Below are 18,592 nucleotides of genomic sequence, written 5' to 3'. Positions count from 1 at the left end.
GAAAGTATAAGGAAGAAAAAAAAAGACAGGAAGAAAAGTTAAAGAATGGATGGAAGGAAGGAAGACAGTAAGAAAGAATGAAAGGAAGGGGAAAGTGAAGGAAGGATTAAAGAAATAGGTAAACAAAGGTTGGATGGAAGGAAGAAAGAAAAAAGATAGAAAGAAAAGAATGACAAAAAGAAAGACAGCTATAGTATAGTAACAGAAAAAATGAACAAAAGAAGGAAATTTAAAGAAATAAAGAGAGATTCAAAAGATGGAAAGATAGGCAGAAAGAAAGAAAATAGAGAGGAAGAAAGCTCAAACTATCCAGTCATAAATAAAGAAGAAAATTTTATCAATTTCCTTGGCTAAAAAAATAGTTACGAAAGAAACCACGTTTATCAACATACACACAAATGCATATGTGGGACTGTCAAACAATGTATTTCAGTGTGTGCGATACAGACGATCATTCGAAACCCGATCTTTTTTAAGCATAACAGAAGTGAAAATTTCTCCTTTTACCGCTTACAAATGACAGAGCTACCACCAATTTTTAGGAAATATGGACACTACAAGAATTTTCATTGGTAAGAAATGTGAATTTTGACAGTTCTGTGGGAGATTTCTTCCAGAGCAAACTTCGTTCGTGCAGCACCGTACTCCGTATAAACTTTACTACATGCATCGGCTGCATGGACTAGGCGCTAGCTAGACTGCCATTGATTCTGTGTGTGTGTGTACGTCTCTGAGCTGTGTGTTTATTGCAGAATATGGCGCAAATTTTGCAATTCGAAAGAAGAAATTAATATTGCTTTTTTTTTGTCTCTTTTTCTTTTCTATATTTTGATGGTGAAACATGGGGAATCTTTCTAAAAGATAATTTCCAGAGGAGAATTTTGCTTGCCCGATTCGGGCAAGCAGTTTTTGTCTTTGCTTCAAAACACTTGCCCGACTCTAACTTTTACTTGCCCCGGGCAATCGGGCAAGCGCTTATGTCGCACCCTGACGTGTATGCAGCATATGATCCTCAGAAGAGCATCCAATATCGTTCAAAGAGAAGCCTTGAACTAGACTCAGGAAAACATTAACCCTAAAAGAGCCGGGTTATTTGGACTTTTCTCACAGCTGGGGGGGGGGGGGGGCGTCGATCACGCAAGCGCCGCAAAAAATTCGCACAGAGGTAGTGTGCAATAAAATCTACAAGGCTGTATAGTTAATTTCTTTGAAATAATAAGATTTTTCATTTAATGAATTAATTATGCTAATTTATGCATGAAATAAAACATTTGCTCTAATCAGCTATCATACACCCCTAAAACTGCTAATATTTTATTAACAGACTCTTTGTAGGATCCCGATCAAATGTACTTCAAAATAAAATTGGTATCGCAATTTTTTTCTTATGTATTTTAAATTTCTTATGTATTTTCGACTTTTTGTTTTTTATTGTTTTTTCGATGGAAATTGTTGCAGATTTAATTCTGATCATAAACAAAACAAAATTAATTAAGTTTAATCGGTAAAAGTAGAAATAAGGATACATTTATGAATTTTGGCTAAATACACAATTTGCATTGGATTTGTACATGAATTCATGTTTTTGATCAGTTTTGGGTCTTACGCACTTACATAATGTTGCATAATTTCGTAACCGTGTACCTGGGCATCGCAAATTTGGTCTCAAAAGTTGTGCAAGATTTGAAAGTAAAGTCAGTGAGTGGCGCGGTTGAAAATTTGCGCGCGGCAGATTTATTGTGAAAAATTTAGAGAGGGGAATTCCCCCCCCCCCCCCCCCGGGCCTTTTAGGGTTCATCCACAAGTGATGCACTGTGGTAATGAAATCAATTCATAATGGGGGTTGGCCTGAGATGGCCAGAATCACTCTAAAATAATTCCTGATGATAAGAGTATAGTCCTGATTCACAATAGCTACAATAAGGAGAATTCTGCAAATCATTCTTTTTTCTTTATTTCCATAAGACACAATAACAAAAATTTCAAACAAACTTGCAGTAAAATAACACGTTCCATGCTGTCAACAAATGAAGGCAATCTTGTCAAACTCTTTTATTTCAAGATGTCAGTTGACTTACCCTGTGCAGCTGATGGTGCTTGGTCACCACTGACTGCTTGCTGGATATCACTATGAATGGACAATAGTTCTTCATCCTCTGATGCAAAGTACACTGGCATGGTGGTCTCCTGCTCCAGCATCAAAGGTTCTAACTCCATCCATTGCTTTAAAGAACAACAAAACTCTAATTATAAACTAATATCACAATGAGATTTCAATCTAAACTCAATCCTACGCAAACTCCATTTGATTACATATATTTCCCAACATAGACTACCTACAACCACATTATTTTTCATAAAAATATCTCACCCAAATCACCGAAAGAAGTTTTAATGTAAAGCAGTATAAACATGATTAGATCAGACCTGCCAACCTCTGGGAATGAAAAACTGTATTCTGTGATAAAAAAAGTGTATTTTTCCCCCAAAAAGCGTATTTGATAATAAAATGCTTGGCGCACTCACTCATCGTGGCGCTCAAGCTGCATGCAAGCTGAAATGCACACTGCTCTTGCAAATGAAAATAAAAACATTGAAACATGTGTATATCTTCACCCTGGTTTTAACAAAATGATTGAAAAAAAAAACAAGTTACCTGAAATTACATTGATCTAATAACCATATTTGTCTACGTTCTATAAAAATAGAGACATATAGAGATGATTTTTCTCAATAAATTACGATTTTGTAAAAAAATAAAAACATACTAAATACTCCTAAAACGCAGGTCTGTTAGATGTCTAATACAAGGTCTACAGTAGACCTATATTATCCAATAGAAATATGAGATCTAATCAATCTCATTTGCATATTAATGAGCATTAAATATTGTGGTCTAGGGTCCTCATTTGCCCTATCGAAATGGGGCAAACGAGGCCCCTTGATTAAATCCTATTATGTGTGGGAACATGCAGACCTGCCAACTACTGGGAATGAAAAATTGTATTCTGTGATTAAAAAAAATGTATTTTTCCCCAAACAAGTGTATTTCATAATAAAATGCATGGCGCACTCGCTCATCGCGGCACTCAAGCAGCATGCAAGCTTAAATGTGCACTGCTCTTGCTGATGAAAAAAAAAAACATTGAAACATGTGTATATCTCACCCTGGTTTTTTAACAAAATGATTGAAAAAAAAAGCAGATCTGTACTTTAGATCTAGTCGTATTCCTCATTCCAGATCTATTTTGGTTATTTGGTCTACAAATCAAATGTTGTATAAAATATATATTAAATGTTTTGTTAAAATTCATGCAACCATTCAAACGTTACATTCGGTTGAAGCAGTCTATTCAACTCTGCTTGGCAACGTTGAATAGACTATTTTGACTTGCACGTACATGTAATTTTCGTAATGATTACACTCATAAACATTGAATATTTGTATAATTGTGAAGCAAAATAGATACTTACATTGAGCACATCCTGTGGTGCAGATGTCAAAGACTCAGGAAGCAAGATGACTAATGCCCCTGCACCCTGCTCTATCAACTCCCTGTAACGATCAGCGGTCACCTCGGACAGTCTGGCAAGGATGCATCTCCTAGTGACCATCTTAGCTGATATTGGCCGAGCTTCCAGATTGACCAAAGTGTTCCGACAGCCTATAATGTAAGCAAGAAATGTAAAGTGAGACATTCTGCCTCATAATGTGATGCCTCAAAATTTTTGCGATAAACATTTCATATTTGAAAATCGCTGCGCATCATTCCAAGAATATTTTTCCTCAAGTCTTGCACACAGGGTAGGAATTAATTTTTTTTTTAGGGGCTACTTTTGTTTTTACATTGTGGCTACCACTGAATATCTTGGGGCTATTTTCGAATTCATGGGGCTACTTTTTTTTATCGCATATCAGCAATTACCTTTTGACATTCCGAGACTCAATGTGATGCCTAAAAGCTCAGAACATGTTTAACTGTAATTACTGTAGGCTACAGGCCTTACAATAAACAACAGTGATCCCACCAGAGCAGTGGCGTACATAGGATTTTTCACAGGGGGGGCAAATTTGTCCGCCCAAAAATGTGACAAGCAAAAAAAAAAAGTCTTCAACCACAAATATAGGATTTCGTACCAAAAAGAAAAGAAAAGAAAAAAAAAAGTGCATGGGTTGTGACTCGTCGGGGGGGGGGGGGGGGGGGGGGGAAGACTGCCCCCCCTGCCCCCGCCCCTCGTACATGTAGGTACGCTATTGCACCAGAGTCGCCTTCAGCTTCACACACTTCAGATTCGAGCCAATCGAGGCCCCAAGTCCAAGACTTTATTGTCGATTGTCTCTGTACAGTACTGTTTCTTTTTCTGTTTCTTTTTTGGCTTATCCTTCTCAACAGTATCTCGATTTGGAGAGGCTTCTGGCGCTGGCTCTGGCCGTTTGGCAGAGCCAGGTTGAACTCGAATTAGAAACTTATCCATCTCGCACTCCGACTCGACGATGTCGATAATCAGCGGTCACAATCACCAGCTGATCGCATACAATTCTGTGCATGCCTAGTACACATAATATACCGTACGGTGCACGTGGTCTCGTTACCAGCTGTGCAGTCTAATCGTGCACGCGTACATGTACATAAGCCATGCGGCAAGTGCGTCAACAATTCTAAAAACCCCGTGCTAAAGACTATGCGTACTCCGCATCCCATATTGCATTGCGCGATTATTTACAATTGGAAGCTTCCGGTATTACGGAAGGTTCGGATATTGCATCGACCGTTCAACTTAAAGCTGGCAAGGGCGATATAAAAGATGCGCTTGCTCCGCTGCCGGAGAACGTAATTATGTGAAGTATTTTTTATATTGTCGATGGTATTTTATTGGGGCGATTCTGAAATAAATAGTCGCCCCAAAGCATTGTGTTTTGAGAATTTTTAGGGGCGATTTGGGCCATCATGGGGGCAAAATCGCCCGTCGCCCCGTGTAATTCCGACCCTGCAAAGTTGCGCAACTTTTGAGTCAAAATTTATGATGCTCGGGTATGCGGTTTTAAAATTACGCAACATTTAGTAGTACATTTCAGCCCCCAAAATGCTGAAATACGTGATTTGATTTTTAAAAGTGAAAAAATAGGTTAAAAAATGTCTTTGGTATCAGTTGCCATGAAGAATATGTACAGCAAAAATTAGCACTCTACAAGCTTTAATTACTGAATTAGAACAGAATATATGATTTTATGAATAAATTAGCATATAATTAGTTCATACATGTATAAAATGAATTATACACAGTTCATGTCATTTTTCTACCATCTTGTAAATGTTTATTGCCATATCATAATCTTTTGCAGAGAAATGGGGGAGCATATATTCATGCTAATTTATTCATGAGATTATGTTTTTGGCTGCCAACACTTATTTGCAAGTTGCACTGTACATGTAACTCTATGACTCCAGCAATGGTGAATGATATGTGAATATGCTGTGTGTGCATGTGATCACGAGAGTGGCTGAATTGCTGTAAGTACGAAGTGGGGAGATTCAGGCTTATGAGGGGGAGAGCCGGGGGGGGGGGGGGGGGGGTCAAAAGATATGAAATGTGGTTGTGTGTACGTATGACTGTGTATTACAAGCTGTGTAAGCTCTTTTGTTCAAAAGTTGCAGTAGAGGCGGGTCCAGGATATACCTGCACGAAGGGGGGGGGGGGGGGGAGTAAAAAAAAATTAAATTCTTGAAAGGGTCAAGAGCAGGTCAACAGCTCTTTCAGAGCTTCTCCCTAATGTAGATCTTGGGGGCAGGGGGGGGGGGTGCATGCCCCTGTTCCCCCATCCCTGGATCCGTGTCTGATCATTTTACTTTTAAGATTAAGATTAAAAATTATCACATGGTCATGTGCAGGGGCGCGGACCCAGGATTTTCTAAGGGGGGGGGGCACATTTTTCTTTTGGAAGGAAAATTTGGCAAGCAAAAATGAAAAAAAAATCACATTAAAATGCATTTCATTTCGTCCAGGTACAATTTGAAAAGCAAAAAAAATAATATTCCTATTAAAAATATATGCTGCGACTTTCAAAGGGGGGAGGGTACACAGGTAAAACAGCATTTTACATTAAAAATGTTGATAATGGCTCTCAAGGGGGTGGGAGTTGGATGTGCCCCCCCCCCCTTGGATCATCCACTGGCCATGTACAGGAGGCATATGCTGCAGGCTAGCTTCCCATGCAAATTATTAAGTGGGGCATGAAAATATTTTACTTGCATTGAAATGACACATAATTAAAAAGGGGGGGGGGTGTAACTACTAACCTCTGGTGTCAAGCAAGCACTGGTGGATCAAGGGGGTACAGCTAGCCCATGCCCCCCCCCCCCCCTTTGAGAGGCACAATTAAAATTTGTAATGTAAAAATGTTGTTAAAACTTAAAACACAAGTGTGCCCCCCCCCTTGAAAGTGAGGACTTTTTTTTTTTTGCTTGTCAGATTTGTATGTAGACGAAATGTACTTCATAATTTGGTTGAAAACATTTTTTTTTGCTTGTCAAATTTTTCCTCAGGAAAATGTGCCCCCCCCCCCTTTGGAAAATCCTAGATCCGCCCCTGCGTCAATACTGTATTTGAAAAGAGATATACCCCTTCCATCCCTGATGTAACCCATTTGCTGTCAAAAAATATATATTTGAAGATGGGGCTAACATACCCCCTTTGTCTCCTTTGGCTTCACACCTGATGATTGCACACAACTTGTCATTGTATACATGCACACACACACATGCCACGTGCAGATGTACACGTACATGTTCTACCGGTGACCACTGCACGAGCTAGAGACACACAGAGCTCGATAGGTCCATGATCCGCTCAACCCATTCATTAGCTCACTGCACAAGTTGAATGCGACATTTGTTATTCATTAGAGGTACGAATCGTTATTTATATCAAACAATTTCTAAAGGGTCATTATTAATGCCAGTTCATCCTCGCTCAAACTCAAGAAAAATCATTACTCATTAGTCCGACATTGCCTTGCGTTTTAGCTTTGAGGGCGATATGCGACACATTTGTGAAGTCGGAAAATGTCCATCGCCCGAAGAAAAAACCTTCCTTAGTTCATACATCGGCGCCAAGAAAACGTCGCCTGAGAAATAAAAGATAAATAAAGGCCGAACAAAAAATGATATTCATGAATTATTCAAACAAAAAATCACTTAAAACAAGGCAAACGCCAAGCGTTGTCTCGCCTGCATATTGCAGTCATGCAGAGACTGCATGTCAAAACTACATGTATGCTATATGACTTAGATGGACCTCTGTTACGAGTTTGGCGATCCCACCTCGAAGCTATAGAAAGTTATTGTGTGTACAACACAGCACAGTGCCAGTCATAGAAAGTTAATTGACCTTTGACCTTAATCAAATTCAACTCACATTTGAACTTGACCTGCACCTTCAAAAGATGGACCTCTTGTATGAATTTGGCAATCCTAACTCGAAGATATAGAAAGTTATTGTGTGTACAGCACAGCAAAGTGCCAGCCATGGAAAGTTCATTGACCTTTGACCTTATTCAGATTCGGCTCACATTTGAACTTGACCTGCACCTTCAAGAGATGGACCTCTGTTATGAATTTGGCGATCTCACCTCGAAGCTATAGAAAGTTATTGTGTGTACAACACAGCACAGTGCCAGTCATGGAAAGTTCATTGACCTTTGACCTTATTCAAATTCGACTCATATTCGAACTTGACCTGTACCTTCAAGAGATGGACGTCTGTTATGAATTTGGCGATCTCACCTCGAAGCTATAGAAAGTTATTGTGTGTACAACACAGCAGTGCCAGTCATGGAAAGTTCATTGACCTTTGACCTTATTCAAATTCGACTCATATTCGAACTTGACCTGTGCCTTCAGGAGATGGACCTCTGGTATGAATTTGGTGATCCAACCTCGAAGATATAGAAAGTTATTATGTGTACAACACAGCACAGTGCCAGTCATGGAAAGTTCATTGACCTTTGACCTTATTCAAATTCGAACTTGACCTGTGCCTTCAGGAGATGGACCTCTGGTATGAATTTGGTGATCCCACCTCGAAAATATAGAAAGTTATTGTGTGTACAACACAGCACAGTGCCAATCATGGAAAGTTCATTGACCTTTGACCTTATTAAAATTCAACTCATATTCGAACTTGACCTGTGCCTTCAAAAGATGGACCTCTGGTATGAATTTGGTGTACAACACAATTGTTGACGACGACGACGCTGACACCAAAAATAGTGATACCTATGTCTCGCTCCGCTACGCAGGCGAGACAAAAACAAAATTTTGCTCACCCGTTTCATATTTCCAGCATCAAAAGAACTTTTCGAACTTGAAATCATGCTCGCAAAGAAAAAAATTTGATAATTCATCGAATAGCGACGATGTGAGAGAGAGAAAATACCCGGATGTCAGATCCCGCGAAACTTGATGTTTTCAAGGTGGCGACTTTTTGGGGGATGTACGAGTGACAAGATCGTCTCTGTAATATAGACCTCAAAGTACATGATGTAAGTTTTAAATGTAATAATTTTGTATACCATAAAACTTATTTCCCTTAAATACCATTTTTATTTTTTTTAAGTATGAGTTTTTGTCAAAATGATGTAATTGATCTCGCCAATTCACGGTGACAGATATGAGAGTGTCGTAATCTCGAACCGGCTGTGTAGCTATCTTTTAGAATGAAAGTAATCTCAGCTCAGGGGCGAAAGTTTCAGGTTTTTTGGTGTACACGCAGATGAATGGGATGGAATCCCTGGCTTCGTAGAGAGTAAATGATTTTTACTCTCGAAGCCTCCTGGCTAGCTACATACGTACATGTAGGCCATTCCAAGACGCGCACGCGGCACCACTCACACTAGTACGAGGTTAGTATGCTATACACCGTACCGCGTTTGACCCTGGATTTCTAAGTAGTCGGCAAACATCGCTTCATTGCAGAAGTAATATTTGCCGAAACTCCTTCCCGCTTCTCATCGGGGCTCTTTCCCGTAAGTAGCAATACAATCATAATTTCTATATTGAAATTCAAAATTGAAATCGTACAAAAAAGAGCAAATTCGCTTACCTCGGCCTGGAAAGTAACTTCGCATGTCTCTTCTACGGAAACACAAGGAAGCCCGTTGGTGGCGCTAATAAATTTCACAACCTTGATTCAGCTCCTCAGTAATTTTATAACTGTGTCTAAATTCTTTGAATACGCAATTCTTATGATTACTTAACTAATTATGGGCACCAATAAATGGAATACCTTCATAAACATAATTCAAGATTATTATTGGCAATGATAACACTTTTTTGCAAATAATTTAAAACAATGACTAATAAAAAAAAAATAGAAAAAATCTACGTACCTGGAACAAAACCAGCAGTACAAGCTTTAACGAACGTCAATAATACGGTCTACCGAACTCTATTAGATGAATTGAACACTTAACGGACTTCGCGTAATGCTTTGCGTCGATTTGCGTGTGAAATAGTTTAGGTGCCTAGTCTTTCCCTTGTCATGTCTTTGATATGAATATAAATCGCGCGCCCTCCTTGGGCCAAAAATTGATGCTGTCGTTCGACAAGCCGCGCGACGTCAAGAGCAAGAAAAGATGAGGAACAGAGTTACATGTACAGAGGGGAATACCGAATAGAGCATGTAGAGTGCTCAAATAAGTCTCCAAATGGACTTCATATGGATCGGTAAGTGAAATGGAATAATTTTATGAGATTATAATACATGAAGCAAAAAATTAAAAATACTTGCATTGGCTGAAATTATGAATCGTAAAATACTTGCATCAATTGATAAATATCATAAAGCAATGAATGTTTATGATATTTATCGACCGATGCAAGTATTTTAGGATTCATAATATTTTCGGCCAATGCAAGTATTTTTAAAATCTAAGTTGGCAGCTACATTTTGTATAACGTTACGCGACGCTCGCGTCCGTAACGTTGGGGAAGTACAATAAGAAACAAGATGGCGGCGTAAACATCGGGCAAGTCTCTTCCGTCTTTTCACAATATTTTTTCATTTTTTTGATGAATACTTGTTTTAAAAATAACAAGAGCGTAGAAATGTCGGAAATGAAGTTTTATCCCATGTACATCAGTAGAGGCGCACGGCCAATATGGGAGACTCTCTCCAATAGGGGAGACAATCTCCCACATTGGAGCCTTGCTTTGCAAAAGGACAAAAGAAACAACACCAACAAAAGCACAATTTTTTCCACCCAAAATTTTGTCTCACTGAGATCAGAAGCCCATTTGTTTTGTGTGTGATTGACAACAAAAATCCTTATCAAAACAAAAGTAGATGGTGAATTTTTAAAGTAGACGGTGGAAAGGGGTAATTTTTCATGAGGAATCTGCTTATCACATTTTTATTTGCCGCCAAGGTAATCCTTTTGCAGCAAATGTAAACAAAGGAAATTGGTCTCCAAAACTGGAGACTGTCTCTGAAATTGGATACCCAAATTCTTTACAAAAGTCTCTGATATTGGAGATAATCTCCCAGTCCACATTGGAGACAGTCTCCAATATTGGCCGTGCACCTCTACTGTACATGATTTAGAGCTAGATCTTTAATGTTTAAGAAGGAAAGTAGAAATCTCGGGGGTGAAAGTTTCAGGTTTTGGCTTCCTTTGTGTGGGTCTATGAGTATGAGATAGAAGGCCTGGCTTCGTATGAGAGTAACCTTACGTTAGTAAATGATTTTTACTCTCTAGAAGTAGAAGCCGCCTGGCTAGGTAGGTGGCCAAAATCAAGGAATTTAGCATTTTTTTGTTCACGCCCTCTTTAAAAATGGGAACAAAATTATGAAATGCGAGGGCAGAGCGTGAGCGAAAAATTTTGAGCTACGTAATACGTATGGATGAAAAACATTAATTATTAAAAAATGTGCCTAACCTGAAATTGATAGTTTCTACGTTTACTTTAAATTTTTTTAATTGTAATTTTCGGATTTCCCGAAATTTCCTGGAATTTTTTCGTTTCCCGAACCTTTCCTGGAAAAAGTCGAAATTTCCCGAATTTCGGGAAGAGTGGAAACACTGACTTTTACTCCCCAGAAGCCTCCAGGCTAGTCGTGCCTTGAATTTACCGTGCACGGCGGCAGCGATGCACCCATGGGCATGGCATGGGTGGACGCGTACAAGCTCTCCCGATCCCGAAACTCGCGTCTAGTCTGTCTGCTTACCATACTGAGATCCGTGCAGGTCGAACTGCTGCATTCGATATGCGGTGAAGTCATGAGCTCCATGAACAGGCGAAATTGCGATCAAAATCGGAACTATGAGAAGGCATGTCCACGGAAAATGACCCCTTACTACTTCAACAACTTCTTCAGCCTCTGCAAACCACATTTTCTTTCAAAATCGTCAGCAAATCAAGAAACTGGACAACAATTAGTGGAGGTATCGAACCTGTGCATTCGAGTACGCCACGGCTCAGTACAATAAAAATTAAAGAAATTAAAAAGCTACAAAAAAAAAACGTGCGTGTCGATCGGCGACCCGGAAGCACTGATCTCGAGGGGAGCTGTGTGAGTACGTGTGAATCGCATAGAGATATATATCTCTATGGTGAATCGAGTGCAGTAGAGAACAGTTAAAAATAAATAAATAAATATAATAATTTTATATACCGCAATTTGCCTCTAAGCGGTTAAGAGAAAGGAAATATGAAGTGTAAAGGAAATAGACATACTTTGCACAACAGAATGTACATGAGTGTATCAAGACTTAATTTATACTCATGCAAGGCATCAAATTGGCCAATATAAACAAATATGATAATTATGATCAACTTAAGATTTAAAAAGATGAGTTTTAAGCATAACTTTAAATGTATTAATACAGTTAGCATTGTAAATTTGTAGGGGGAGATTGTTCCAAAGAAATGAAGCTGGAACGCTGACCGTATTCATGGCCCATGGTGCATGAGATCGAGAAAGAAAGAGATAAGCAGAACTCGAATAATATCGAGAAAGGATCGAGTTCGATCAGAAAGGTATGAATGAGCTAGACCATGATATGACTTGAAAGCAAGAAGAAGAATTTTGTAGGTGATACGAGAAGTAATAGCAATCCAGTGGAGTAAGTTTACGAAGCACAAGAGTAATTGGGGAGAACGAGGGACACAGCTAGGAAACAAGACGAGCCGCGGTGTTTTGGATGCCTGGAGCTTTGAACAGTGATGAGATAATGTTTGTGGAAAGACCAAAGATCTAGAGAGAAGGGATAATGAATTTATTATTATTGTGATCATTCATCTTCAATCCAGCGATCTGCTTTAGTTCCATCCCTGGTAGTATACAGTGCGTATCAAAAAAAAGTTTACACTTAGAAAAAGTCCTGTAAAATTATACATTTGTAATAAGTGAAGATTTTTCCACATTTTAACATTGATACAGATCCATTAAAGCAAATGACGATATACTCTAACTGTCAAAAAGTATTTCCGCTTGAGTGAGCACCACTAACTTTTGAAAAGCTAGTGAAAAATGATTTGCGCAGAACCTTGAAATAGTTATGCGAATAAAAGGAGACCTCAATCATGAAGAACACGTGGAATTTAGCTAGTAAAATTGATTTGAAGATATCTTTTCCCTTATTTAATTTGTTTTATTGCCCAAAACACTTCGAAGTGTGCATTGCGCCCCACCCCACTCCCCCACACACCAAGGCCATCGTGACGATATTTGCTTTACACTGAGCTGTGATTTACATGAAATGGCTTAGGCTTGATTTTCATTTTGTTAATCATTGCCAAGCTTAGAAAAAGTGTGGAGAAACAAGTAATAAATGAAAAATGAAATGTAAACCCACTTTAAATAATATAAACTTAGTGAAAAAATGCTGGAGATGTCTGATATAAACTTTTGTTCAGATTCAGTATGTCCTAAGATCCAGCTGGCACAAAAAGAGTAAAGGTTGTGCTAACTAAGTGTTGAAATTTCAATTTGGTTGGCAAAATTGTTACAAAATGCTTGAAGGAATCTGTTTTATTTCAATTGACTAAAAGTGCAAGGGAAATGTATGAGAAATGTTTTGCAGGGTAAGTTTGTTTTCGCCCTTTCTCCTTGACACAGCGTGAAAACGAGGATTTCTGCGAGCTTTACAAAAATGGACAGTGCTCACTCACGTGTAACATTCTGTCAAGACTTTTACTTTCATTGGATAGATGAGACCCAAACCCAAGATAATATGTGAAAAAAATTACTAACATGTAGTATATTTTTTAATTCCCATGGCTTTTTCAAAGTGTAAACTTTTTTTGATACGCACTGTAGAACACCATCCAATATATTTTAAATTCACTTGAAATTTGAATGCCTTTTCGGGGGAAACTAGGAAATGGAAACAATTTAGTTTATTATTTTGTTTATTTGATATGATATGTTGATGTTTATTGACTTGAGGATGTGAACAAAACAAATTTCCAATACGGATAAATAAAGACGAACTAGACTTAAACTTGAAACAGCTCCTACTTCAAGTCCGGATGTGGGTAGTTGTCATAGGCGGATCCAGGGAGGGGGGGGGGCGAGGGGCCCGGCCCCCCCCCCCTATTGGCGGAGCAAAAGAAAAAAGAAAAAAAGGAAAGAAAGAAAAAAGGAGGGAAAAGGAGAGGAGAAAAAAGAAGAGGAGGAAGACGAGTAAATAAAATAAGATGAGGGCGGAAGACTTGGAAAATGAAATAGATAGTTCATGTCACAATATAAAATTTTCGCTCGCGCTTCGCGCTCGCATTGCCTGTTAGGTGATTTACATATCTTTTTCAATGTGGAGCTTAAATATCGAGTCTGGGAGTTAATATACAAAACATATTTCACTTCAAAAATCGAACTTTCATTATGTGTGTGATTTCCAAATTTTTTAAAGTGCTCTGTAACAATGTCAGTTTTATTGTCTGAATATTAACATTTTCTGCTCGCGCTGCGCGCTCGCAAATTTTGATTTATCAGGTACCTATTATTTTCGTGTATTCCATAATGTTTTCAAAATATCCCTTTTCAGGTCTGATTGTCAAAACGTATCAGCAAGCGCTCCACTCTCGCATTTTGATTGGCGAGTTATGTACGTATGTCTCAATATTGATTATACAACAAACTACTTAAAATCCCCTTTTCATGACAGTTTATCAAAAAATTCGGCTTGCGATTTGCGTTCGCATTAGCGGTTAAAAATATGCATCTTATTCATAATTACAAAAGTGCTTGAAATTTCCAGTTTTCATATCATACACATTTCGCGCCTCATTAGGCATTAATAGATAAGATATTAATTTAATGATTAAATTGTCCCCTTTGTTTCATCTCGCGCTTAGCAAGAGGAATAGGAAGATAGTCATTATTTTCATATGATTACATGTTCTAAGGATGCCCCGGTCCTTTGTCAAAACTAATAGTTTTAATAATGACAAATATCAGCTCTTTATTAAGTGCGATTCATATCCACCTCACAATTTTCCTATAGTGCTTGAAATATAGAGCTGAAATTGACCCTATTTTTAGATCGGAATATCAAATATTTTAAGCTCGCGCTTCGCGCTCTCTTTGATTTTCATGATAAAAGATGTATTTAGAATGCCTAGATTCTAGGTCTAAATCTAAAACTGATAGTTAATTTGTTCTCTATTTAAATCATTATCGAGTTTCAGATCAAAAATTTTCTGCTCGCGCTTTGTGCTCGCTTTATTAACATGATTAATGTAGGAAGATCCCCTATATTACTCATCCTTTTCATGATTTACAAAACATGAATAGAGTGTCCCGTCTTTAGGTCTAAATCTCGAATTTTTCCACTCGTGCTTCGCGCTCGCAATAATTGTTATATAGCGATCCTGTTCACGATTACAAAAATTGATTAAAATTCTCCATTCTTTATGTAGAAATGTCAAATTTTTTCAGCTCGCGCTTCGCGCTCGCATTATTTTATTGTTGAAATATGTAATGTCTTCATGGCTAAGTGCAATAAGCAGTCCTTAGCAGGTACCTTTTCGATCAGTTCAAAACGTATAAATATAAAACTTTTCTGCTCGCGCTTTGCGCTCGCATTATTAATTTTAAGAAGATCCCCAATTACTCATCCTTTCCATGATATACAAAACATGAATAGTGTGTCTCGTTTTTAGGTCTAAATCTCGAGATTTTCTGCTCGCGCTTCGCGTCTGCATCAATTGTTTAGTTATATACTTATTCTGGTTAAGTTACAAAAACTGCTTATAATTTTCATTCTTAAGATAACAATGTCAAAAATTTCAGCTCGCGCTTCGCGCTCGCATTATTTGATTGTTGAAATATGTAACGTCTTCGTGACTAACTGCAAGAAGTTGTTAATAGGTACCTTTTCCATCAGTTCAAAACGTGTATTAAAAATTTCTGCTCGCGCTTCGCGTTCTTAGTAATTATTAAGTTGCATACACATCATTTTCAGGATAACAAACATTGCCCAGAATTTTCAAATTTTAGGTTAACAATTTAGGTAAAATTTTAGGTAAAAAATAAAATTTCAAAGAAAAATTAGGTCGCGCTTCACGCTCGCATTATATAAATAAGGATTATGATATTATATATTTATGTTGATTTATAAGAAAAAACTAAGAAGTGACATTAGGACGACCTCTTCAAAGAAACAAATCATCTTCGAATATGGCTGAAAAAAAATGCCGGGCTCCCCCTATTGGCGAAGGCTGGATCCGCCCCTGGTTGTCAATGTCAACCACGATTTCAACTGCCAACCAGAAATCGTAAAAAGATGTTCAAAGTAATGGTTGTCAACTGTAATGGTTTCAAGAGTAGTGCCAAACAATCTCACTTCCACTCTATTATTGCACATCACACTGCAGATTTCATCCTTGGGTGTGAATCAAAACTAGATAGCAATATATCTTCTTACTCAATATTTCCGAGTAATTTATCGTAAGGATAGAAATATTCATGGAGGTGGGGTATTCATAGCTGTCTTCGATACACTAACTGTTACTGAATGTCCTGACTCTGAGATTCAACGGTGTAGTGTTCAACTTGCTAATGCCAATTAAACCACTCTACATTGGGAGATTACTCGTCCTGTTTCAATATCCTTGATTTAGCGGTTACCTCAAATCCTGCCCTGGTAGAGAATGTGTCTATATTCAATCTGGTTTATCAGATTACAATATTGTTACCTTCACGCTTGCTGCAAATCCAAGGACCTCTGTAAAACTACCTAGAAAGGTCTTCCAGTTCCACAGACGGAGCTAACCAACAGCAACTGAAGAATGCAGCTACAGACTTTACAACTGAATTTCTTCAATCAAATCCAGAAATGAATAGGTGTATGTCTGAGCTTTTCCCCTCCAAAATGAGTGAGGTTAAGGAGCATCTCCCCTGGGTTACTACAACCATTAAACGTCAGATGAGGAAGAGAGATAGGCTTTACAAGAAGGCACATACACAGTCCTGTCCAGAAGCATGGAAAGCATACAGGCAACATAGGAATCAGGTTGCTAAAAATGTGCATCGGACACGTCGGGAGTATATCAACAACATCATTAGGGAAAGCCTTAAAGACAATCCAAAGTCCTTCTGGTCATACATCAGGACATGTCGATCTGAAAACATTGGTATCCCAACGTTGCGTACTCCGACCAAGCTTTGTGCAGCCTTGGATAAGGCAGAGGCATTGAATGACTTCTTGCAGTCAGTCTTTACTCGTAGCCAGCCTCAATCACATGTGCAGAAGAGACCATCTCCTTACCCAGCCATTGGCCACTTGCACATCCACAGGACTGAGGTTGAGAAGCGCCTTCAACAGCTCAATCCATCCAAGGCTAGCGGACCTGACGAAATTCCTCCAAAACTTCTGAAGCTGATAGCTCATGAGATTGCCGCACCTCTATCATTCCTTTTCCAGCAAAGTTACAACTGTGGTGTTGTACCATCTCAGTGGAAGCAGGCATTAGTCTCTCCCATACACAAGTCTGGTGAAAAAATGTGACCCCTCAAACTATAGACCAATCTCAATAAGGTTATGGAGCATATCATCCAGAGCCATACATCGATCTAAGCACATAGCGAGAAACAAAATCCTTACTGATGCTCAGCATGGATTTAGACAAGGCCTCTCAACTACGACTCAACTAACACCATGATTGGTCTTCTATCCTTCAACGTCGAAGTCAAGCGGACATCATCTTAATTCCTCGACTTCCAGAATGCCATTGACTGGGTCCCACACCATCTGTTGTCTTTCAAGCTTGAATTCTATGGAATCACCGGTAACTCTCTACGTTGGATAATGTCACTCCTCGCTGATCGGAAGCAGGCAGTTGTTGTTAATGGATCAAAGTCAACAAAGAGAGACGTAACATCGGGAGTGCAGCAGGGATCCGTTATCGGGCCAACACTGTTTTTGCTGTACATCAATGACATCCTATATAACGTACAATCAACGATGCGTCTCTTCGCGCAGATGACGGTGTCATTTACCGCGAGATAAAGCATTGTGACGACCACCAAATCCTCCAAAATGATCTCCAACTCTAGTTGGTCTACCAAAATGGATGATGGACTTCAACTTCAAAAAGTGTGCAGTGTTAACTATTACACGCAAACACACTCCCTAAATCATGTACACCTAGCATGCAGTATCATCTGACAAATAGTGTAATCCCTAGAGTTAACAACTACATAGTACTTGGGTGTTGCAGTTTCTTCTGATCAGCGATGGAACAAACATTGCCAACTCGTCCGGCAGAAAGCAAGTCGTACTCTTGGTCTCCTGCGTAAGACTCTTTCCTCTTGTACAAGAGATGTGAAGTCGAGGGCCTACACATCCTTAGTGCGCCCCCAACTAGAGTATGGCTGTAAGGCCTGGAATCCATACACAGTCACAGTCATGAACCTGCTTGAGCAAGTACAAAGATCAGCGGCTCGCTTCGTGTACTCGGACTACAGGATTTCCACATCACCTTCATATCTTGTGACGTCACTGGAATGGGAAGCACTACACACACGCCGAATCCTTTCCCAATGTTCCCTATTTCACAAAATTCACTACCATCATGTCTTCATAACTCATCCACCTATTGTCACCCCAGCAACATTTTTACAAGACATGATCACAACTTGAAGTACATCACACCAGGGGAGTGTTTCATCAACATTTTCATCTGACAAGTTGTCAGATCTGACATCTTTCTCTGATGTTGATTGGCTGAGAGGTACTGTTACTATGGTAACTGTCAGATAAAACAGGACTTGTCGGATAAAACGTCCGACAAGTCCTTTCATGAAACGCTCCCCTGAAGCCACAATCCACCCCTTCAAGTTCTTGTTCTATCCAAGAACGATAAGGAACTGGAACAACCTACCCAGCTCAGCTGTCAACACCAAAGGAATGTTCAGTTTCAAGGAGGCTGCTCTCCCTGCCATCAGAATGATGCAGCTCCCTGTTGGATCCCAAATGATTTAAAGTCAAAAGCTTGGTTTTTACTTGCACTCAGCATAGCATATTTTACTGTAGGCCTACATATACAAAATTACTTTGTCTATCCATCACCATTTCTGGTACTACATC

General features: G+C 38.9%; 1 protein-coding gene across 1 annotated transcript in view; it reads right to left on the bottom strand.

The window, feature by feature from the left end:
• The window catches only part of LOC129262588 (BOS complex subunit ncln-like), a 34,327-nt gene extending 22,743 nt beyond the window's left edge, over positions 1-11,584 (bottom strand). The window contains exons 1-3 of the mRNA XM_064099607.1: positions 11,227-11,584; positions 3,475-3,665; positions 2,079-2,223 (exon numbers count right to left, since the gene is read on the bottom strand). Coding sequence (XP_063955677.1) covers positions 2,079-2,223; positions 3,475-3,665; positions 11,227-11,392 — 502 coding nt within the window. The 5' untranslated portion in view covers positions 11,393-11,584. The remainder of the gene's footprint in view (positions 1-2,078; positions 2,224-3,474; positions 3,666-11,226) is intronic.
• Positions 11,585-18,592: the final 7,008 nt, after the last annotated feature.

This window comes from Lytechinus pictus, chromosome 5, assembly GCF_037042905.1.
Source record: "Lytechinus pictus isolate F3 Inbred chromosome 5, Lp3.0, whole genome shotgun sequence".
NCBI classification, from domain to species: domain Eukaryota; kingdom Metazoa; phylum Echinodermata; class Echinoidea; order Temnopleuroida; family Toxopneustidae; genus Lytechinus; species Lytechinus pictus.
Note: the sequence above shows the minus strand (reverse complement) of the source record. Positions and strands in the feature narration are given on the sequence as shown.